The sequence below is a fragment of the Talpa europaea genome, assembly GCF_964194135.1.
Source record: "Talpa europaea genome assembly, chromosome: 10".
Classification (NCBI taxonomy): Eukaryota; Metazoa; Chordata; class Mammalia; order Eulipotyphla; family Talpidae; genus Talpa; species Talpa europaea.
The window spans coordinates 41,285,023-41,306,087 of NC_140077.1; the positions used below are offsets into that span (position 1 = coordinate 41,285,023).

At 38.8% G+C, this 21,065-nt stretch overlaps 1 protein-coding gene across 3 annotated transcripts; it reads left to right on the plus strand.

The window, feature by feature from the left end:
* Positions 1-368: 368 nt before the first annotated feature.
* PLA2G12B (phospholipase A2 group XIIB) lies at positions 369-20,538 on the plus strand (the record flags this gene model as incomplete). 3 transcript variants are annotated; one of them, XM_084244423.1, is made up of 4 exons in its annotated part: positions 369-579; positions 11,270-11,358; positions 14,412-14,577; positions 20,417-20,538. In XM_084244423.1, the coding sequence occupies 4 exons, from the start codon at positions 369-371 to the stop codon at positions 20,536-20,538; spliced, it is 588 nt and encodes a 195-aa protein (XP_084100549.1). The 3 variants fall into 3 exon arrangements, with proteins under 3 accessions (XP_084100549.1, XP_084100550.1, XP_084100551.1); XM_084244424.1 differs by having other exon boundaries at positions 20,420-20,538; XM_084244425.1 differs by lacking the exon at positions 11,270-11,358 and having other exon boundaries at positions 550-579.
* Positions 20,539-21,065: the final 527 nt, after the last annotated feature.

Sequence of the window (21,065 nt, forward strand, 5' to 3'; positions counted from 1 at the left end):
AGGGCCAAACCTGTAAACTGATCAATAGGTTAACAAGCTGATAGGGGTAGAATTCCGATTGCTCCACTGTTCATGCCTCTTAGAAGCTAGCAAACATCTCCCGCCTCCCGGGCTGTGGAATCCACTTTGAAATGTTCTCTCACTGGCCATGCCTCAGATAGGCCCGCCCACTGTCTAACCTTTGCCCTTTCTAATTGCCCTGATCTCATCCCAACCTCCAGAGCTATGTTTAAAGTCCACTTTGTGGAACACACAGATTGAGTGTTCTAGATAATCCCTGTCCTTTCTGTCATCTGGTGGGGTGGATTGTGTACCTGGGACACTGGCTGGGATTTGAGACGAGATCGCAGCACCTACCTGGCTCCAGGATGAAGGTGGCCAGTGGCTTCTTGATTTTGTGGTTCAGCCTGAGGGGTGGCTTGGCTCAGAGTGACACCAGCCCGGACACAGAGGAGTCCTATTCAAAATGGGGCCTTCGGCAAATCCGGGGCAGCTTTGAATCTTTCAACAGTTACTTCGATTCCTTTATGGAGCTGCTGGGAGGGAAAGATGGAGTCTGTCAATACAGGTGCCGATACGGTGAGTGCCTGGTTTCTCTTTCTGTAAAAACTATTACTGGCAGACCTGTGGAAAGCTACAACAGGGTCACTATCTCTCATGTAATTTTTCCTATTATCTATCTCTTAGGTAGGATTTCAGATTCAGCAAATAAAAATGTAAGTTGCATAGATTTGAATTTCAAATAAACAACAAATAATTTGCTAGTATAAGTATGTCCAATGAAATATTTGGGCTTAGGGCTGACAAATTTTTGTTGTTTAACTGAAATACAAATTTCACTGAGTTTCCTAGAGTTGATCTGGCAAACCTACTGCAGGGAACTTTTCAAGTCTTGTTCCCTGGGGCTATTTTCAAGGGTTTGTTGTGAGGCAGGTGCTTAGGAAAAGGCAGCAAGGGGACAGAGAAAGGCTTTGAGAATCTTTGAGTCTCTCCTAGGATGAAAACTGAAACTGAACTCAGAGAAAATTCTGCCAGGCGATGAAAATCTTTTCAGTCACCTTGTGCTAAGCTTGCAAGTGGATTCTCCTTTCCCTCTAAAATCGTTCATACTCCTAAGGTAGTTCACGCTTTCTTTCTAGCTTTGTCAGTCTCTTGTGGGCGTCAATTTGCCTGACTCCCCCAAAGAGGCTATTGGATGCCAGAGCCTCCACCTCCATCAACAACGGCAGTTCCTTGGTGGATGGGAAGGGTCCGTGCCCCCTCTCTGCCTGCCACCTGAACTGCCCCTCAGGCTGGAGCCAAATGGAGAATTGTGAACAGGTAGCAAACTACCTTTCTGATTCATAAGAGGTTGCATGGAAGCCAGGGTGGGTGCTTGCCTGGCAACAAGAGTCTCTGAGGCCAGCCTTCCTCTACTCTGTCCTGGGAGTCAGTGGGATGGGTGCAGGCCTGGATCATAGATGGGGGGCAAGGGATAACATCAAACTCTGATGAAATGTTTTCTTTTTTTTTATTGTCAAAATCTTATTTTTAATAAGTAAAAAATTACTCAGTGGCACCATACAAAATCAATATTTGCAATCAATATTTGCATTCAATCACCAACAGTGATCTCAAGTTACAGAATAAAACAAAACAGATAATGAGAACAATTGTCATTAACCTCACCCTGGCTTTCCAGCTTAGAATTAGAGAAATTAATGACAATATCTGTTACCAACAGGAAAAAAAAAAAAAAAGCAATGACAAAATGGTTTCAGGTTTAGTCACAAAATGAACCTAAACTTGGTTGCTTTTGTTTATATCTGCTAAAGCATTGCTCCCTATAAATAAAATTGATAGCATGGTTCTAAATTTATTTCCAGAGACATGGAGATTTAGATCAAATGTAAGCAAGCTATTAGATCAAAGATGGGGATCACTGGATGGCTACCTGAAAAACAGCAATTACTGTCACAGAACACTGAAAATATTTTCAAAAGCAAACTCAATCCATGCAGCCTTAGTTTTATGGTTTAGTCTATCAAGTGTCTCATGGGGTTATGGTTGAAATTGGTGAGTCGGTTTAGTCTAGCAGGAAAACACATCAGAAATACTTTCTCCTGGGTCCTCCCTGGTGGCACAAGGGGTTAAGACTCAACCTATGAAGCAAACTGCAGCCACTGCAACATGAGTTTGATCCCCAACCAGGGAGCAACCCACATGGCACAGCAGACCTCTCCTGTCTTGCCTGCTACTCCCCTCAGCAGTGTGTTTCAGGCTGCCTGTTCTGTTCCCTACTGTGCCTCTGGTGAATCCTCTCCCCCCCTCCCCCCCACACCTCTGGCCTGTACCCCAGCTCTTGTATGCATAAAAACAAATCTTTAAAAATTATATATATATAAAAGAAAAAACCCATTTTCTCCAGACACGCCACAGATAAAAATTGTTTCAAGAGAGACTTTTAAAAGCTAAAAACCAGCTGGGCTCATCCAAAAATCTCTCCGTTTTTCCCTTTGAGTAGCAGAAACGGCTTCTTTCTAAGACCAAGAGTGACTAGGGGGATAAACGGCTAATCATTACTCCAAAACCAGAAGTTTTGCAGCACATAAGTTTTAACCACACAGGAATATGGTGAAAAAGCTGCATCTTCCAGGGGTAAAAAACCTCCTCTGTGCTCATACTGACCTAGCCGTCAGCCTTGTCTTTGTCCAGAGCAGGCTGGACAAGCGCAGAGGTGCCTGGTCACTGGGCAACTAGTTTGTACATAGATGGGCCCAGAAAGGGGTTAAACCACTTCAGACACTTATCAAAACAGGCACTATTTTCCTTCCTTGAGGCAAGTCATGACTTAGGTCAGTGGTTTAGCAAATAAACAGCAGAAACTTTTTAGGAAACAAGAATCAAACCCTCTCTTTCCTTCTTTAGAAAAAAAAATATTTCAGTGACTTTGGGTTGAGAACCTCAAACTTACAGGGTTCATATCAGCAGTTGCTGGTGGGGGGTGGGGATTGTCAACAGAGACCTTGCAGGAAAGCAAATAACTCCATTCACTTTGTGCAAAACAGACTGTTCAAGGAGGGGCCTGAAAAATACACAGAAAATAGGGGTTAAGCATGTTACCTTTGGAGCCCCTGGCAGCCAAGGACGTGGAGGTTTGGCTCAAATAGCACAAAATCTTCTCAAGTCGATTGGGAATCAAGCAATAATTCAAATAGATAATGCCCCATAACTAACGGAGGTGGCTATTTTTGCCTGCTTCTTGATACACTGCTTGTACACAGTGCTTCCTTCAAAGCCTCAGCGCTCCAACTCCAGGTGCCTTGAATTGCCTGGGAGGCCTGTTTAAGTAGCCCCAGGCCCTGGGGGGAGCCAGATAATTTGCATTTCTAACAGTTTCCAGGTGATCCTGACACTGTTCTTGGGACCACACTTTGAGAAAAAAATACTTTAAAGTCTGCAATCTTCTTACCAGGAGAAATCATTTAGTAATAATTAGTCTATGAGGGGCCCTCCCTGGTGGTGCAAGGAGTTAAGCACTGCACTATGAAGCAATACGCAGCCAGAACATGAGTTCAATCCCTGGCCAGCCAGGAAGCAGCCCACATGGCGCAGCAGACCTCTCCTGACTTGCCTGCTGCTCCCTTCAGCAGTGTATTTCAGTCAGTCTGTCTGTTCCCTACTCTGTCTCTGGTAAATCCTCTCACCGCCCCCCCCCAACCCCCCGCATCTCTGGCCTGTGCCCCAGCTCTTGTATGCATAAATCAATAAATCTTAAAAAAAATTGTCTATGGGGCCTCCCCAGTGGCACAGCGGTTGAGCGCTGGGTTGCAAAGCTGCCCACAGCCTCTGTAGCGCCAGTTCGATCCCCGGCTGCTCCCCGGCCACCAGAAGAGGGTCCCACATGGCATGCAGACCTCTCCTGCCGCCCGCTGCTCCCCTCAGCAGTGTACTTCGGTCCTTCTGCCTGCTCTGCTCCCCGCTCTGGCTCTGGTGAATTCTCTCACCCTCCCACGCTTCTGACTGTACCCAGTGCTTGTATAAATAAATAAATAAATCTTTAAAAAAATAATTAGTCTATGAAAACAATTTCTATCTGATAGATACTTACCACTACAGCACATCATCAAATTATGTCATTTGATTCAAGGTCATGTAGTATAAAGTTGATGAGGAAAAAAAAAATACCTCATGAGAACCTGCTTTCTTCATCTGTCCTCTCATTCAAAGGCAGTTTCCAAGAACCTATCCTACACATCTAGGACTTACTGTATTTAAAATAGTAGTTCTCTACCTCAGCCTTCACTTAAAATCACCTGGGAGGCCTTTAAAACTCCTGGTCAAAACAATTAAATCAGAATCTTCTGGGTTAAATCCAGAGATCAGTATTTCTAAATTTTCCAGGTCATTACAAGTGCAGTCAAGGTAAGATGTGCTATTTAAGAGGTCATTCTTGAAGAACTTCACCCACAGGTTGTTCAGACAGGTAAAGGTGTGTTTATATTCCAGTAGCCTACAGCAGCATGTCAACATTACTTAACACACTTCTATCTACAGCAATTCATTTTCAAGTCAACACGTGAAGTCTATACATGTCAAAGGCTAGAGCTATAAATGTAATGAGATTCAGCTGGGGTCAATAGATAACTAGCATGAGTGTAATAAAGAGTTGACTGCACTCGAGCAAACACCCCAAGATTCTGATTCAGTCGGGCTGTGGTAGGGCCCAGGAACTGCACAGGTGGAAAAATCATGGGTTTAAATTTGAGGGTAGATCCCACTGCTGGTGACTTTGGCCTTTGAATATATATAAGTAGTGTTAATAATAACTACCTTGCGAAGTTATTATAAGAATTAAAGATTACATATTTAGTGATAAGTATGGAGCATGGCAGGTACCAAACTTTTTAATAATTATAATTATATATATATATCTTTCCAAACATTATATAATTGTAATGAGAAAGCTGTCTGGTGAACAGTTTACCTGTGCATTCAGATTCTTCCAGTTTTCTTTCAACATTAAATTTAAAAAGCCACAGAAATCTCAGTAGCCAGAAAACTCACTTTCAGCTTCTAGAAGAAATCCTTTCATGGTGGTTTAAGTGTTCTCTGCCTTTACGCAGGGCTCTGGAGCAGCTTGTGTCTTGTAAAATCATGAATAAAAGTACTGTCACACTGAGAAAGGACCTCAGGGTGAATTTCTTCTGGGGTTTAGCTCTAGGGACAAAAGTGTTTTTAAATATCTGTCTTTCCCCCCACCCACAAAAGATCTTTTTATCTGTCTGAAATCTTAGAGCAAAATTTTATTGACTTGTGAGTTTTCCCAGGGAAAGAATTCACAGCCTTTATCACATTCTCAAGAGGACTGATCCATTGCCTGAAAAAGAAACTGGCCACTGATTCAGAGGCAAAGATACTCTCCTGTGAAGGTGACTAACTGTCCTGGTTTGCTGGGGAGTAAAAGAGGGGGTGTGGGTTCTCAGGATTTGGGATTTTTTTTCTAAAATAGAGTTTCCAGGCAAACCAGGACAAGTACCTCATGTAGTAATTTAATCTGTTTCAGTTATTGAAAGAGTTGATTGCTTCAACAAAATTGTCCCCATCCTGCTTTGTTTGCTTGATGTGTTACTCCTCCTGTGTTAGTGTTTCTGGAAGCAGGGCACATGTTTCAAATACTCTGACTCCGTAGTAGCACTTTTTCTGGCACATGAACTGCTTTTGTAGAAACCAGCTGGGTGGGGAGAATGGACACACCTTCCTGTGAAGACTTAACCCTTGATCTGGGTAATAAAACCCCAGAAGATTTTACTGATCTTTTCAGTGACAAAACAGAGAGAAAAAAGTTTGGGCCCCGGAAGCAGTGTACAGGCCTGTGGGTAGAACTTTTGAGTTTTGTGGCTAATTCTCCTTCTAAGCTTCCCTAATTTTCCTGTTAATAAGTGCTTTATGAGGTTTAACTTTATTGAGAAAGCTTTAATTTTCATAAGGTCAAGTTTGTCAGAATTACTATATGTCCTAGCAATTTTGCTCCTTAGGTATATATACCCAAAAGAATTGAAAATACATACTCAAACAAATGCTTGCACACAATTTTTCATAGCAGCACTCTTCTTAATAGCCAAAAGATGGATGGATGAATATAAATTGTGGTATATTCATAGAATGGAATATTATTCAGCCATAAAAAATAATGAAGTACTGGGGCCTCCTTGGTGGTGCAGGGGTTAAATTCTCAGTACTATCGAGTTACACGCAGCCACTGAGGCATGAGTTCATTTGAACCCTGGCCAGAGCGCTAACCCACATGGCGCAACATACCTTTCCTGTCTCGCCAGCTGCTCCCCTCAGCAGTGTATTTCAGTAGATCTACCTGTTCTGTTCCCCACTCTGTCTCTGGTGAATCCTCTCAACCCCCCACCCCCCACAACTCTGGCCTATAACCCAGCTCTTGTATGCATAAATAAATAAAAGAAATCTTACAAAAATAGTGAAGTACTTTTTGTGCCACAGCACAGATACACCATGAAAAGACAGTCATGTGAAAGGAGGCAGTTGTAAAATACTACATATGGTATGATTCCATTTATTTACATATCCAGAATTAGTAAATTCCTAAAAACAGAAAACAGATTAGTAGTTTCCAGGGTTTGAGAGGAGGGAGTTGACTACTTAATGACCATGAAGTCTCTATTAGAGGAAAAGGTGATGAAAATATTTGGAACTAGACAGAGATAATATGTAAAATACTGCTGAATTATATACTTTAAGATGGTTAATTTTATGTTATATGAATTTTACCTAAAATTCATTGTCAAAATTGTCAAAATCTAAAACTTGTTTGTCAAAGAATAATATCAAATACTGAAAAGATGGATCACAAGGGAAAAAAAATATTTGCACATCAAATATTTCACGAGGTAGTTGAATCCAGAATCCAGAATGAACTCTTGTAACTCAACAACAAAAAGACAACTGAATTATAAAATGGGTAAAAAACTTAAATAGACATTTTTCCAACAAGGCTATCTGAGTGGTCAATAAGCACATGATAAAATGTTCAATATAACTGGTCATTAGCAAAATGCAAATGAAAAGCACAAGATAATACTTCACATGCACCAGAATGACTACAGTCAAAAAGTCAGATAATAACAGGGGTGAGGGCCTCCCCAGTGGTGCAGCGGTTAAGCGCTGGGCTGCGAAGCTGTCCACAGCCTCTGCAGCACCGGTTTGATCCCCAGCGAGAGTCCCTCATGGTGCGGCAGACCTCTCCTGTCATGCCTGCTGCTCCCCTCAGCAGTGTATTTCGTTAGTCTGCCTGTTCTGCTACCCGCTCTGGCTCTGGTGAATTCTCTCACCCTCCTGCACTTCTGACTGTACCCAGTGCTTGTATATAAAATAAAATAACGGGTTGGTGAGATGTGAGGAAGTGGAACCCACTTATACTGTTGGTAAAATGAAAAAATTTGCAGAATTTGACAATTTGAAGAAATGTTCCTAGTATTGGGCTCTTTATCAAATGTGCATAGAGGCCAATTACTATCATGATAGCAGAGTTTGAGAAAAGAAAGAGTTTTCTTGCAAATTAACAGGCAAGGAGGCAAGAAGAAACCTCAAGTTTGCCTCCGGGAGGATGGGGTTTTAAGCAATATTAAGGAGTTGGGTAACAAAGGAAGTATTAAAAAAAATGTAAGTTGGTAGTGTCTGATTGGTTGATTTTTGCTGAATCATAGCGTAACTAGAATTTTAGTCCACAAATGCAACAAAACTGAGTACCCCTCTCTTCTGAATGCTGCTTATTTAATTATGAGCCAGGTGGACACTTAGTTCTGTTTCCCATGGCTACTGTCCAGGTAGTGAGAAGTCACTTTGAGAATATGTGGGCCTGCGCTCTGCCACACAACTTGCTAATTAAGAAAAGTCTGTTTTTTCCTTGCTTTAAAAGGCTATAGGTATTTTTCTGTCCTTGTTTTACTTTTGTAGGACTGCCATGCTGTTTTTGCAAGCTAAGCAGTAACATGACCACCAAGGTTTCAAAATGTTCAACAGAATACCATATGATGTAGAAAGTCCACTCCTGCGAAGAAATAAAAACACAAAAATCTACTTACAAATGTGTGTAGTAGCATTATTTATAATAGCCAAAAAGTGGAAATAGCCCAAATATCCTCCGTATATTCTGGTAATAATAAAAAAAAAGAAATAATGATATATACTGCAACATGGATATACCTTGAAAACATTATGAAAGAAGCCAAATATAAAAGGTCACATGTGGTATGATTTCTTTTGTGCAAAATATCCCAAACAGGCAAATTTATAGAGTTACAAAGCCCATTAGTGGTCATCTAGGGCTTGGAAAGGTGGATATGGCTGTCAATGGGTATTTGGTTCCTTTTGGGGGGGATGATAAAAGTATTCTAAAATTAGTTTGTAGTAATGGTTGTACAAATCTGTGAATATGCCAAACCCCCACTGAATTGTATGCGTTAAATGGGTGAATGTATAATATGTGAATTTTGTCTCAACAAAGACATAGAAAAAATATCATGGAAAAGAAATGCCAAATCATAATGGCAACTGAAATAGTTACGTATTGTTGAACATCAAGTTACCTTCAAAACTTAGCAGTCTAAAATAACATTTAGTATATTGCGTAGTTTCTGAAGATCAGGAATCCTACAGTGGCTTTGCTGGTTAGTTCTGTCTCAGAACTAGCATGACTAAAGTTGTAGTCATGCTACCAGCTGATACTGCAGCCTCTGAATTTCAACTGAAGTTGGAGGATTTCCATCCAACGCCTTGTAGCTGCTGATAGGAGGTGTGCTTGATCGCATGCCTTTCCATGGGCTATTTACAACATGGCTTCTCTGGGAATTAGTGATGAGGAAGGAAGGGAGAGGGTTGGGGGAGGGGAAGAGGGAGGTGGAGAGAGGGAGAGTGGAAGAGGGAGGGGCAGGGAGGGGGAGAGAGAGAGAGAGAGACAGAGGAGAATGACTCGAAGACAGAAGTTGTGAATTTTTTTAACCTCATCTTGGAAGCAAGATACCTCTACTTCTGTGATAATATTTTGGTCACACAGACCAACACTGGGACAATACAGAAAGGTATGCATCATGGACCACACACAATCTTATACATATTGTGCCTTAGCTACAAATATCCAAACAGACTATTGTCCACTAATACCCTGTATGTCTTTTCTACAGCAGTAAACCCCTCCTCCCAGTTTTAAGCTAGACCATGCTGCCTCCATTAAGACTTTCCTAGCCCATCTTTGCAATCTGGTATTGCCATTTGATTAAGGTCTGGCCAAAGGACAGAAAGGAGAAGAAATGTGTGTAACATTCTAGTGTGTTTATGAAAAAGAAGGGCAGGGACACCTCTATGTCCTCCTCCTATCCTGCTGCTTATCATATGAATATGTTGGCTGAAGCTTCATCTTGGACCCAGATAGCCAGGGCTACATCCTCGGGCTGGTATATCAGTTAGAAACAGCCCGGGTTCCAGAAAAGTGCAGTTTACCATAGGAGTCTAGGATCTTTTCTTCTGGATTTTTAACGAGATATTCTTTCTTGTTTAAGTATCTGAATAATATAGTCTGTATAGGATAGAATACATGAGAAAATTATAACTCTATTGAATGATATAAAGGAAGACATAAGTATAGAAACTTATGCCCCTATTTACAGAGAGAGAGAATATTCTAAAAGAATCAGTTGTCTTCAAATCAATATAAGTTCAATATATTTTCAATCAAAATACTGATATCTCTTGTATAATTTACTAAGTTGACTCTAAAATTCATATATGAATAAAAGTTTCAAGAATACTGAAGACAATTTTGAGGAATATTAAAGCTTTAAAGCATACATTTAGTGTCTAAAAATTAGAACAAAGATGGGGCACAATGTGACTCCAACTGTACTTGTAACATTTAATTAAACAAAAAATAGTTAGGGCAAATTCGATAATTTTAACATTTACTATGCTTGCATAGTGAGTACATGGGTGTTTCTCTGACTTTTCTTCAATTTTAAAATATTTTATAATACAAAATAATTAAAAATAAAATACCTGGGTTAAGTTTCAGTGCTATCACCATTGTGGCCTGAGTCTGATCCCAGGCCAGGGAGCTACCCACATATGGCACAGCAGATTTCTTCTGTCTCACCCACTGCTCCCCTTAGCAGTGTATTTCAGTAGATCTGCCTGTTCTGCTCCCCATGCTGTCTCCAGTAAATCCTCTGACTCCCACCTGCACCTCTAGCTTATACCCCAGTTCTTCTATGCATAAATAAATCGTTTTTTCTTAAAAAAAGAAAGCAATGACATTGCAAAAATTATTTTAAAAATACCTGGCAAAGACTGAAGAAGAAAGAAATGTCATGTGTTTCACTCTGAGAATTAATTCTTAGTTTCTTCAGTCTTACACTGTACCATGTATCTCCTAAGAGAGGAAAAGAAATGCAGAGAAGAAAGTGGACTTTGGAGACAAACAGGAGACGGGGATTTATCTAAGACCCCCCACCCCCACCTTTCCATATGACTTGGGTAAGTCATTCAGCCTCTTCGTCCCATTTCCTTATCTGGAGAATGGGATAAAAACAGTCACTATAGATGACTGTCCTGTGGTCATCTCTGGTGAAGGTTCTCATTATCTGTGATGACTACTGTTGCTACAGCTAACAAAGTTTTTCTCTTCACACGTCTACAAAACTAGGAAATAACTGGAGTCATGTAGGAGAGAGCAAGTAAGTTTTTCAGATACTTTCTGCTTAGTTCTGTGATACAAACAGCTAATATATTGGGGTGTTTTCTTTGTTGGTTAATAATGCTGTGCCTACATTTATGAAATCTTATGAAATTTCCTTCAAGGTATTCTGAAAAAATCTTGTGGTACTTTTATAATTCTATACCTTAAGTGTGTGGTTAGGGAGTATTCTTTTTCTTTTGATGGCCTGTGATCTTATAGTGGGTAGAATAGGGAGCCTTTTCATTTGGTTTTGTCATGGGCCTTATCTTCAAGGTCATACACTTGAGAACCATTAGAATTGTTGTAAATACATGATCATGAAATTCTTTGAGATTAGGAGAAAAATGCCAAACTAACCTGAAGATTCTTACTCTTTTATACTATCATCACCAGCACCTATTTAATAGGAGTATCTGATGGGGAACCTGACTTTTAAAGGAAATATTGATATGCTTTTAGATCATTTTTTATTTGATGAATGGTTAATTTCTAAACATTTCTCCCTGCTTCTTTCCCTCTTTCTCCTGCTAGGAAAGGCACCAATGCCCAGACCTGGCTACAAGCCTCAGGAGCCCAATGGCTGCAGCTCCTACTTCCTGGGTCTCAAGGTACCAGAAAGTGTATGTACCATCATCATTATTTTCTTACTTGATTGGTTTTAACAGTAATCCAAGAGTTATCACTGATGGAGATGGTCACTTGTGAAATATAGTTGAGCAATGTAATTAAACATTTTAAATTGGATATGGGGAAAGAGAAATTATTTTCCAAATGTGTGATTTCCTCTCCTCAGGAGGCAGCATGCCTCAGAGAAGCCCTTCTATAGTGAACTTTAAAGTTACCACTGCAAACATCAGTTGAGCCTTTGGGGGACAAATGTAAACTTCATTTGAAATAGATCTGACAAAATTTGATTTATTTAAATTGTTTTTCCAGTGACATACTCGAGCCAGCTAGTACCAGGACTTTTGCAAGGATTTGACTTCATGTTGATAGCATCAAATCAGCTATCTTTGGAGTATTAACATTACAGAAATTTGTGTGTGCTTGCACACACTCACCTCCCCCCATGATCCCATCCAGTCACTGGCTAAACACTTATCATCATCATACTGCTGATCATTTCTCAAACTGTCACTCTCCCCTAAAAACAATAAATTAATTTCCTTCAAGACTTACTGGAAGTTCTTTTACCTTTTTCACTTTAGAAGAAGGCTTTATATAAAATGTAGGTAGAGGGATTTTGTATTTAGGCTATGATTTTGAACTGTGTCTTAATTCAAAGAGTAATCTTCATTTTTCTGCTGATTCAAAATATTTTATTTTGGGGCCTCCCTGGTGGTGCAAGGGATTAAGACGCAACCTATGAAGCTAGCCACAGCCACTGCAGCACGAGTTCAATTCCCCGGCCAAGGAGCTACCCACATGGCACAGCAGACCTTTCTTGACTCGCCTCCTGCTCCCCTCAGCAGTGTATTTCAGTACATCTCCCTGTTCTGTTCCCCTGTCTGTCTCTGGTGAATCCTCTCACCCACCACAATTCTGGCCTGTCCCAATTTTTGTATGTATAAATAAATCTTTTAAAAAAATTTATTTTGTAATAAGTTCCTAAGCAGCATAATATTAATTCTTCCACAAAAACACTGCTCACCCACGTAGCATTTTTGTGCAAATTGTGAAAAGATCCTCTTTCCTCTAAGTAGATTTCTTTCATTAATTAGAAATCTATCTGAAAATATTCATTTTGTTAGAAAAGGAAACCTGAGTGCTACTGGCTGGACATTTTTCTTTTACTCTCTTTTTGAATTAATTACTTTATTTTTAATTGAGGTAATATTAGGATACCCCCATCAGGTATTGCCACCATAGAGCACCCATGACCAAATCACCCATAGTCCCCCCCACCATAGTCCACTGCTTCCTTACCTCTTTGCTCTTCCTCCTTCTTTCTCACTCCCCTCTCTGGATGCTCAGTTCTGCAGCCAGCTTTCAAGGGTTAGTTTTTGAGCTTTATATATTTTTCTTAATAGATATATAAGTCCATGGTGTCTGTGGAAAGGTGCATTACATGACCTCCACAGTTGTGTGTCCAGAATCAAGAAGGGGTTGAACACAGAAGAAACATCAAATATAGAGTTATCCTAGAGAATTATATATTTTTTGGCTTGACAGCAGTTTATTAGCCAAAGAAGTGGCATTCACTCTATTTTAGAAATAATGTTTTGTTTGCTGGTGCAAATATCAATTAGAACTAGTTCAACAATTTTCAATTTAGTTGAATTGAAAGATAGTCACTATACTCATCTAATTCTCAGTTATCTCTGTTAAGATGTATTTTTAATTTTAGGGGAGAGGTAGAAGCAAAGTAGCTTTCTTCAGGTATCAGATGATGGGAATTAATCCAGATTTGCAGAGTGCATTCTTTTGTCTAGTCCAATGACTTAAATTATCTCTAATACAGTTTTTTTTTCCTTAAAACTGCATTTTAAACTGTCAAAATTAACATTTTTCTTTAGATGGCATTGGAATAAAAGTCCAAATAAGAGAATACTTAAGGAGACCCAAGTAAAGGGATCTATAATAGCTGATGTATCAATCCCTACCCATAACCTGAAATTAGATTTTTACAACTTCCATCCAAATCCATCTTCTCAAAACTGCAAAAGATTTTTATTTAGATCCACCCTGTTATATACCATAGAACTATTTTTTATCATTTGTTGTATCATGTTCCTTCCTTGCCCAAGAGTTTTTATCAAATCTAACTAGTTATTTTGGAAGTCAAGGCCCTCCATCAGCTTGCCATTTTCCTTCATTAAAAATGTATATATACATACATACATGATATTTCTCAGCTACGGCCCTTGAAAGACTAAATAAATGAATTGACTTGCTGACAAATGATTTACTCATTATTTCCTTTCTTTACCTTCTATTGTCTAAGTCTGCCCTTATCTCTACTAATATCTCCATTTTCTAAAATCCTCTAAAAAAAAATCCTCTTTGATAACTCTGTGGCATACTATGAACTTAGTTTATGCCACAACATTTGTAATTATTTATAAGATGCTTAATAAATGTGTGTGTGCATCTGCGTGAGACATTGTCATCTGACCACAGTCCCCTTGTGGTTAGGACCTATGTGGTCAGGAGTTCTGACTTATAAACTGACATAGGCTTAAAACTGAGCTGTGTGGATGCATTCCTGTTAAATACCGTGGTCTCTTGATGAACTGAGACTTAATTTTTCATACTTCTTAGCTTTGGAATCCTTTGTGCAAACATATAACATAGTTTTCTCATATAACATAGTTTTTAAGTTGAATTTAGAAGTCCTATAGCTCTGTCCTTTTGATTAATCTGCTTTTATTTTCATTAGTGTAGTAGCCTGTGAATTTGAAAATTACTGAAATCTATATTAAAAAGAATGGAACATTCAGAATTATTAAACTAATAACCATTTATGTTTGAAACTTTCACCTCCTATGACTATTAACTTGCTGTATGATGTATTCTATTATATAATGAATCATTGGTGTTTCTGAATTGATCTGAAGATGTTACCAGAATTTGAGAACTAGCAAGTGAATGACAAGGTGGGTAAGGTTGCCTGAGGTCCTTAGTCTAAACGTGGCATTTTCTTCCTTTTCTTTTTTCCTTTGCTTTCCTCCAGATGGACTTGGGCATTCCAGCAATGACCAAGTGCTGCAACCAGCTGGATGTCTGCTATGACACTTGTGGTGCCAACAAGTATCGCTGCGATGCAAAATTCCGATGGTGTCTCCACTCTATCTGCTCTGACCTAAAGCGGAGTCTGGGTTTTGTCTCCAACGTGGAAGGTAGGTGCTTAAAGGCATTTGTTTGTGAGCAGGAATTTTATTCCTGCTTTCACCCAGAAATTTAGTCAGTCTCTTTATTCAAAAAGACCATTAGAACTCATTCAACTTTCCTTGTAGAAAACTGACCAATACAGAAAAAGAGCAAAGGAAGATTCTGGGCACTTCACTACAGTTCTTGCTCTCTTGCCCAAGAGCTGCTGGCACCTTTCCTGATGGGTGAGGCCCCACCAAAGGCTTCCCAGGGATATAAAAATCCATCCTTTAAGAAATGGAGAGTTGCCCTACTGGCTTTGGTTATTCATTCCTCTATTAAATAATTTTCCATATCAGAAGTTATTTCATATAGGACTACTTGTTTTGGCCTTAGCCCCTTTTCTTCTAATTTTATTCTCAGTTCAGAAAAAAATATTTTGAAAATCTATCTTCTTTGTGTAATGGTGTATATACTTGAATAATTATTTTTAAACAACTGGTTAGCTACTCAATTTCTAGCACTGATAGCCTAAGTTCTTTTTCCTAAGTCACATTAGGATAAGTTTTAATCTTTTAGTTTCTTAAGCCTGAACATTACATACAGGTATTACCATTAGGTAGTTTTAGATGGTAGCATTTGAAATTCAGGCTTATAAGGAATGGGCCATATGCCACTGAGAAAATCAGCAGTGGAAAGCTCTTGGAACTTTTCATAGATCCATGTGTAGAGCCTAGTCCTAAAGTGAATGTGCGAGGGCTTGAAAATATGAATAATTACTTAGATTCTATAAAAGGGAATATTATCCTATCTGTACCTACGAAGGGTGAAAAAGTACCTGCTGTTAATACAGGGTCAGGTCAAGTTACTTCCTCCAAGCAACGTCCTTTTGATTCTTTCTCCAAATACTTCTTTGATACAGCATTTTCCTGGTTACTGAAGATTAACCCAATCTCTAGGTCCCATCCAATCTTTTCTCCCCACCAGAAACACATATATTTTCATACCACAAATCTGATCTTCTCCCACCCTCTGTGTAAATCCTTCCTATTATTGGGATTACGTCCCAATTCCTCAGTGTCACAATCATAGCCATTTCTGATTTATTCTTATCTTACTTCTTTGATATAACTTATACCCTTTTCTTTTCCAACCTGTCATTCCAAACTACTTGGGCTGATGACCCCCATCTTTCTGTCCCTACAGTGCCCTCTACTTAGAACACTCTAATTCATTTTTTTGTTGTTGTTGAAACAACTTTATAGAAATATAAGCCATGTTTTATACAATTCAACCATCTTAATGCTTTTAAAATATGTTCACAAATTATGCAATCAGCCCCACAATCAATTTTAGAACATTGTCATTCACCCCAAAAAGAAACCCAATAGCCATTAGCTGTCCCATTCCATCCTTCCCCTGCCCAGCTTTTAACAACCACTAATCTCCCTTCTACCTCTATAGAATTGCCTATTCTGGACATTTATATGAATGGATCATACAATATGTGACCTTCTATGAGGGTTTCTTTCACTCAGCAAGACTTATCCATATTGTAGCATGTATCAGTATCACATTCTTGTTTATTGCTGAGTAGCATTCTGCTATGGATAGAACATATTTTCCTTATCCATTCACCAACTGATGGACGTTTGGGTTGTTTCAACTTTTGAGTACTATTAATAATGGTGCTATGAACATATATCTATAAGTTTTTATAGAGACATGCTTTCATTTCTCTTGATATGTCTAGGAGGGAAAATTTTGGGTTATATAGTTATTCTGTATTTAAGAATCACTCAAACTAGCTTTTGTTTTTTTAGGTAATTGCCACCATTTTCCAGAACCATTACACCCTTTACCACAATTTATTGAGTTTCCAGTTTCTCCATATACTCATTCCTATCCAACTTTATCCTATCCAACGTATCCAACTTTTTGATTATAGACCTTAGTGGGTATAAAATAGTAACTCATTGTGATTTTGATTTGTGTTTCCCTGGTTGCTAATGATGTTGCAAAATTTTTAATTTTTAATGTGCTTATTGGCCATTGTACATCTGCTTTGGAGAAATGTCTACTCAAATCCTTTGCCACTCTTTAAATTGGATTTTCTGTCATTTTATTATTGAGTTCTTTATAAATTTTAGATGTAAGTTCTTTATCAGAGATAAGACTTTGAAATATTTTCTCTTATTTTATGGGTTGTTCCTATATTTAATTGATGAGGTTGTTTGCAGCACAGTTTTACATTTTGATTAAGTCTAATTTATCATTGATTTCTTTTGTTGCTTGTTCTTTTAGTGTTATGTAAAAGAAGATTTTACCTGCCCCAAGGTTATAAAGTTCTATATGTTCCTCCAGGAATTTTGTTTTAGTGTTTACATTTATGTCCATGATCCACTTTTAGTTAATCTTTTTTTGTGAATATATACTTGTTACTGCACCATTTGTAGAAAAGACTAGTCTTTCCTGCAGTAAATTATCTCCACACCCTTGTCAAAAATCAGTTGGCCATAAATGCAGGGTTTATTTCCAGACTTTAATTCTATTGTTCTATGCTAGGACCACACTATCATTATTACTATAGTTTTGTAGCAAATTTTAAATCAGGAAGTGTCCTTCAACTTTGTTCTTTTTTAAGTTTTGGGTTTTTTTTTTTAAGATTTATTTATTTATACAAGCACTGGGGTACAAGCCAGAGGCACAGGAGGGTGAGAGAATTCACCAGAGACAGAGCAGGGAGCAGAACAGGCAGATGACCGAAATACACTGCTGAGGGGAGCAGCGGGCGAGACAGGAGAGGTCTGCTGCGCCATGTGGGAATCTCCCTGGCTGGCCAGGAATCAAACCGGTGCTGCAGAAGCCGTGGTCAGCTTCACAGTGCTGTGCTCAACCTGCTGCGCCACCAGGGAGGCCCTCTTTTTCAAGTTTGTGTTGATATTCAATCCCTTGTATTTCCACATGAATTTTCGGTTCAACTTATCAAATTCTTCAATAAATGCAGTTGGATTTTGTTAGGGCTTTTGTTGAATTTGTAGATCAATTTGAAAAGTATTAACATCTTAAGATCATGTTTTCTGATCCATAAACACGTATTCTTTTTATCTATATAGGTCTTCTTTATTTCTTTTAATAAGATTTTACCATTTCAGAGTACTTCCTTGGTGCTATTATAAGTGAAATTGTTTTCTTAATTTTATTTTCAGATCATACATTGCTAATGAATAGATATACAGTTGATTTTTGTATGTTGATCTTTCACCCTGCAATCTTGATGAACCACTTATTCTTTCTAATAGATTTTTATTACTGGATTCTTTAGGCTTTTCTGTATATAAGATAATGTCATCTGTGTAACATTTTCCTTTCTAATTTGAATGCCTTTTATTTTTTTCTTTGTTTATGGCCCTGGCTAGAACTTCAAGTGAAATGTTGAGTAGAAGTGGTAAAAGAACAGACATTATTGTTGTCTTGTTTCTGAATTTAGGGAAAACATTTCAACTTTATTTATTTATTTTTTTTATAGAGGCATGTTTTTATTTATTTATTTATTTATTATGTTTGTTTTGTTTATACATGCACTGGGTACAGTCAGAAGCGCGGGAGGGTGAGAGAATTCACCAGAGCCAGAGTGGGGAGCAGAGCAGGCAGAAGGACTGAAGTACACTGCTGAGGGGAGCAGCGGGTGGCAGGAGAGGTCTGCGCACCATGTGGGATCCTCCTCCGGTGGCCGGGGAGCGGCCGGGGAGCAGCCGGGGATCGAACCAGCGTCGCAGAGGCCGCGGGCAGCTTCGCAACCCAGCGCTCAACCGCTGCGCCACTGGGGAGGCCCCAAACATTTCAACTTTAACCACTAAGCATGGCTATCAGCTATTGCTTTTTTTTTTTTTAAGATTTATTTATTTATTTATACAAGCACTGGGTACAGTCAGAAGCGCAGGAGGGTGAGAGAATTCACCAGAGCCAGAGCGGGGAGCAGAGCAGGCAGAAGAACCCAAGTACACTGCTGAGGGGAGCAGCGGGCAGCAGGAGAGGTCTGCGCGCCACGTGGGACCCTCCTCTGGTGGCCAGGGAGCAGCCGGGGATGGAACCGGTGCTGCAGAAGCTGACAAGCAGCTTTGCAACCTAGCGCTCAACCTCTGCGCCACCGGGGAGGCCCTCAGCTATTGCTTTTTTGCAAATGATCTTTATGAGGCTGTGAAAGTTCTAGTCCTAGTTTAAGTGTTTTTATAATGAAAAAGTGTTTTTTGCTTCATATATTGAGATAATCTTGTGGCTTTTGTCCTTCATTCTATTAATATTGATTTTTGCATGTTGAATCAACCTTGTATTCTTAGAATAAATCCCTCTTGTGCACAATGTTCCCCTTTCAATATGTTGCTGGATTCAGTTTAGTAGCATCTTGTTGAGAATTTGGTCTATGGTTTTTCTTGTGATATCTTTGCCTGGTTCTGGTATCAGAATAATATTTAATAAAATGGGTTGGTCAATCATCCTTTCCTAATTTTTGGAAGCGTTTGGAAAGGATTGTTATTAAGTTTTCCTAAATGTTAAAATTCACCAGTGAATCCACGTGAAACTGGATTTTCTTTGGGGCAAGTTTTAAATTACCAATTCCAGCACTTGGACTAGAAGTTGTATATTCTAGCAATCTATTCATATTTTCTAGTTCTTCTTTATATCTTTTATTCCCTTTTAAGGCTTTGTTTAGCCCATCCAAGTTGTCTAATTTTTGACATGTAGTTACTGATCGTATTCCCTAATAATACTTTTCATTTCTGTACATTCAGTAGTAATGTCCTGCCTTTATTCTTGAATTTAGTAATTTGAATCATTTTTTCTTGATTAGCATAGTTATTTTTGTTGGTCTTTTCAACTAACAAGGCTTGTTTATTGCTCTAATATTCACATATTACAACATTCACCCTTTAAAAGTAGGCAATTCAGTGGTTTTTTCATATATTCACAGTTTTGCAACCAATACCACAATCTAATTTCAAAACATTTTCATTAGAAACTCCATACGCATTAACAGTAAGTCCTCAATTCCCTACTACCCACAACTCCTCCAACCACTAATTTACTTTCTGTTACTGTGGTTTTCTTTATTCTGGAGATTTCATATAAACAGAATCATTTAATATGTTACCTTCTGTGTGTTTGCAAGACACATTCATGTTGTAGCATGTATCAATGCTTCATTTCCCTGGCCATTTTAGAAATTTAAACTTAAATTAACTCCTTTGAGAGATACTGTCCCTAATAATTTTTACCCCAAGGGACAGAGACCATTTCTGGGGTTTCCATACCACCTTGGGATCACTTCCATCACGGTATAATTATCAGTTTACCTGGTCATCCTGTCCACTTCTTTGTCCAAACTGTGAATCCTTGAGTTGGATTCTCTTTTTGTCTCTGTAACCCTGATACCTAAGAGGGTGGTCGATCAACATATGTAATGCACACACACGTGTTTTTCAGTGAATAGATGGTTATTCATACCACACTTGAACAGGGAAAGCTATAGGAAACATAGTAATGTTATCTGATGAGGTATTTTGCAAAACCTGTAGATTTCTCATGTAGTGAGCACATGGTAAAGGAAATTACGTTTGCAAAACATGGTTTTGACCCAGAGACCCATAAAGGGCATGCCAAAGTATATTCTGCTTTACTGGCTTGGGTGGGAATTTCTCTGAAAAAGCATCTCTTAAATATGTTTTCCTTTTAATTTTGTATTTAGATTGCTGCCTCTACTTTTCTCTGGGTATCATGCTGGGAAGTACATTTCCTCTTCAAAATTACTCATACTACTTAGGGTAGTCTTGAATATTAACCTTTTTATTTCTTTTCATCTTTTTCAAGTAGCCTGTGATTCTCTGGCTGACACCGTGTTCAATACTGTATGGACTTTGGGCTGCCGACCATTTATGAACAGTCAACGGGCAGCCTGTATCTGTGCAGAAGAGGAGAAAGAAGAGTTATGAGGAAGAGGTGACTCCCTCCTGGTTTTCAGTGATACCACAGCTGTCTATCTTGGGGATGGTGGTGTTGCAGTTGTATCTCATCCTTTCCTGCAAAAGTTTGGACACCACAAAGCAGGAGAAAGGAAAAATTGTTATACAGCTGAAAGGTGAATCCTGTCCTCTGAGGAGAATTGGAAAAAAGACATGGCGTGTCTCTAACCTTTAACAATGATGTCTCCAAGCAAAACACATTTGCCTGGAAATCCAATTCTTAAAGACTAAAATACTGGGATTCCTGGACTTGATAATTATATTCGTATGTGAACTACTGAAATGTCCAGTCATTTGGGAGGCAATGACTTTCCTCTGGTTCATAGTTCAGTTTCTAGTAAGCATCTCACATTTAATAAAGTACACTTTTTAGAAAATTTGAAAAGAGATGAATGAATTCCATTATCACCAATATGCTTCCATTTCACTTAGAAGAAAACAGAACCCAATCTGGTAAGTTCTATCAATGATAAAGATTTTCACTGGTGCTATAAATA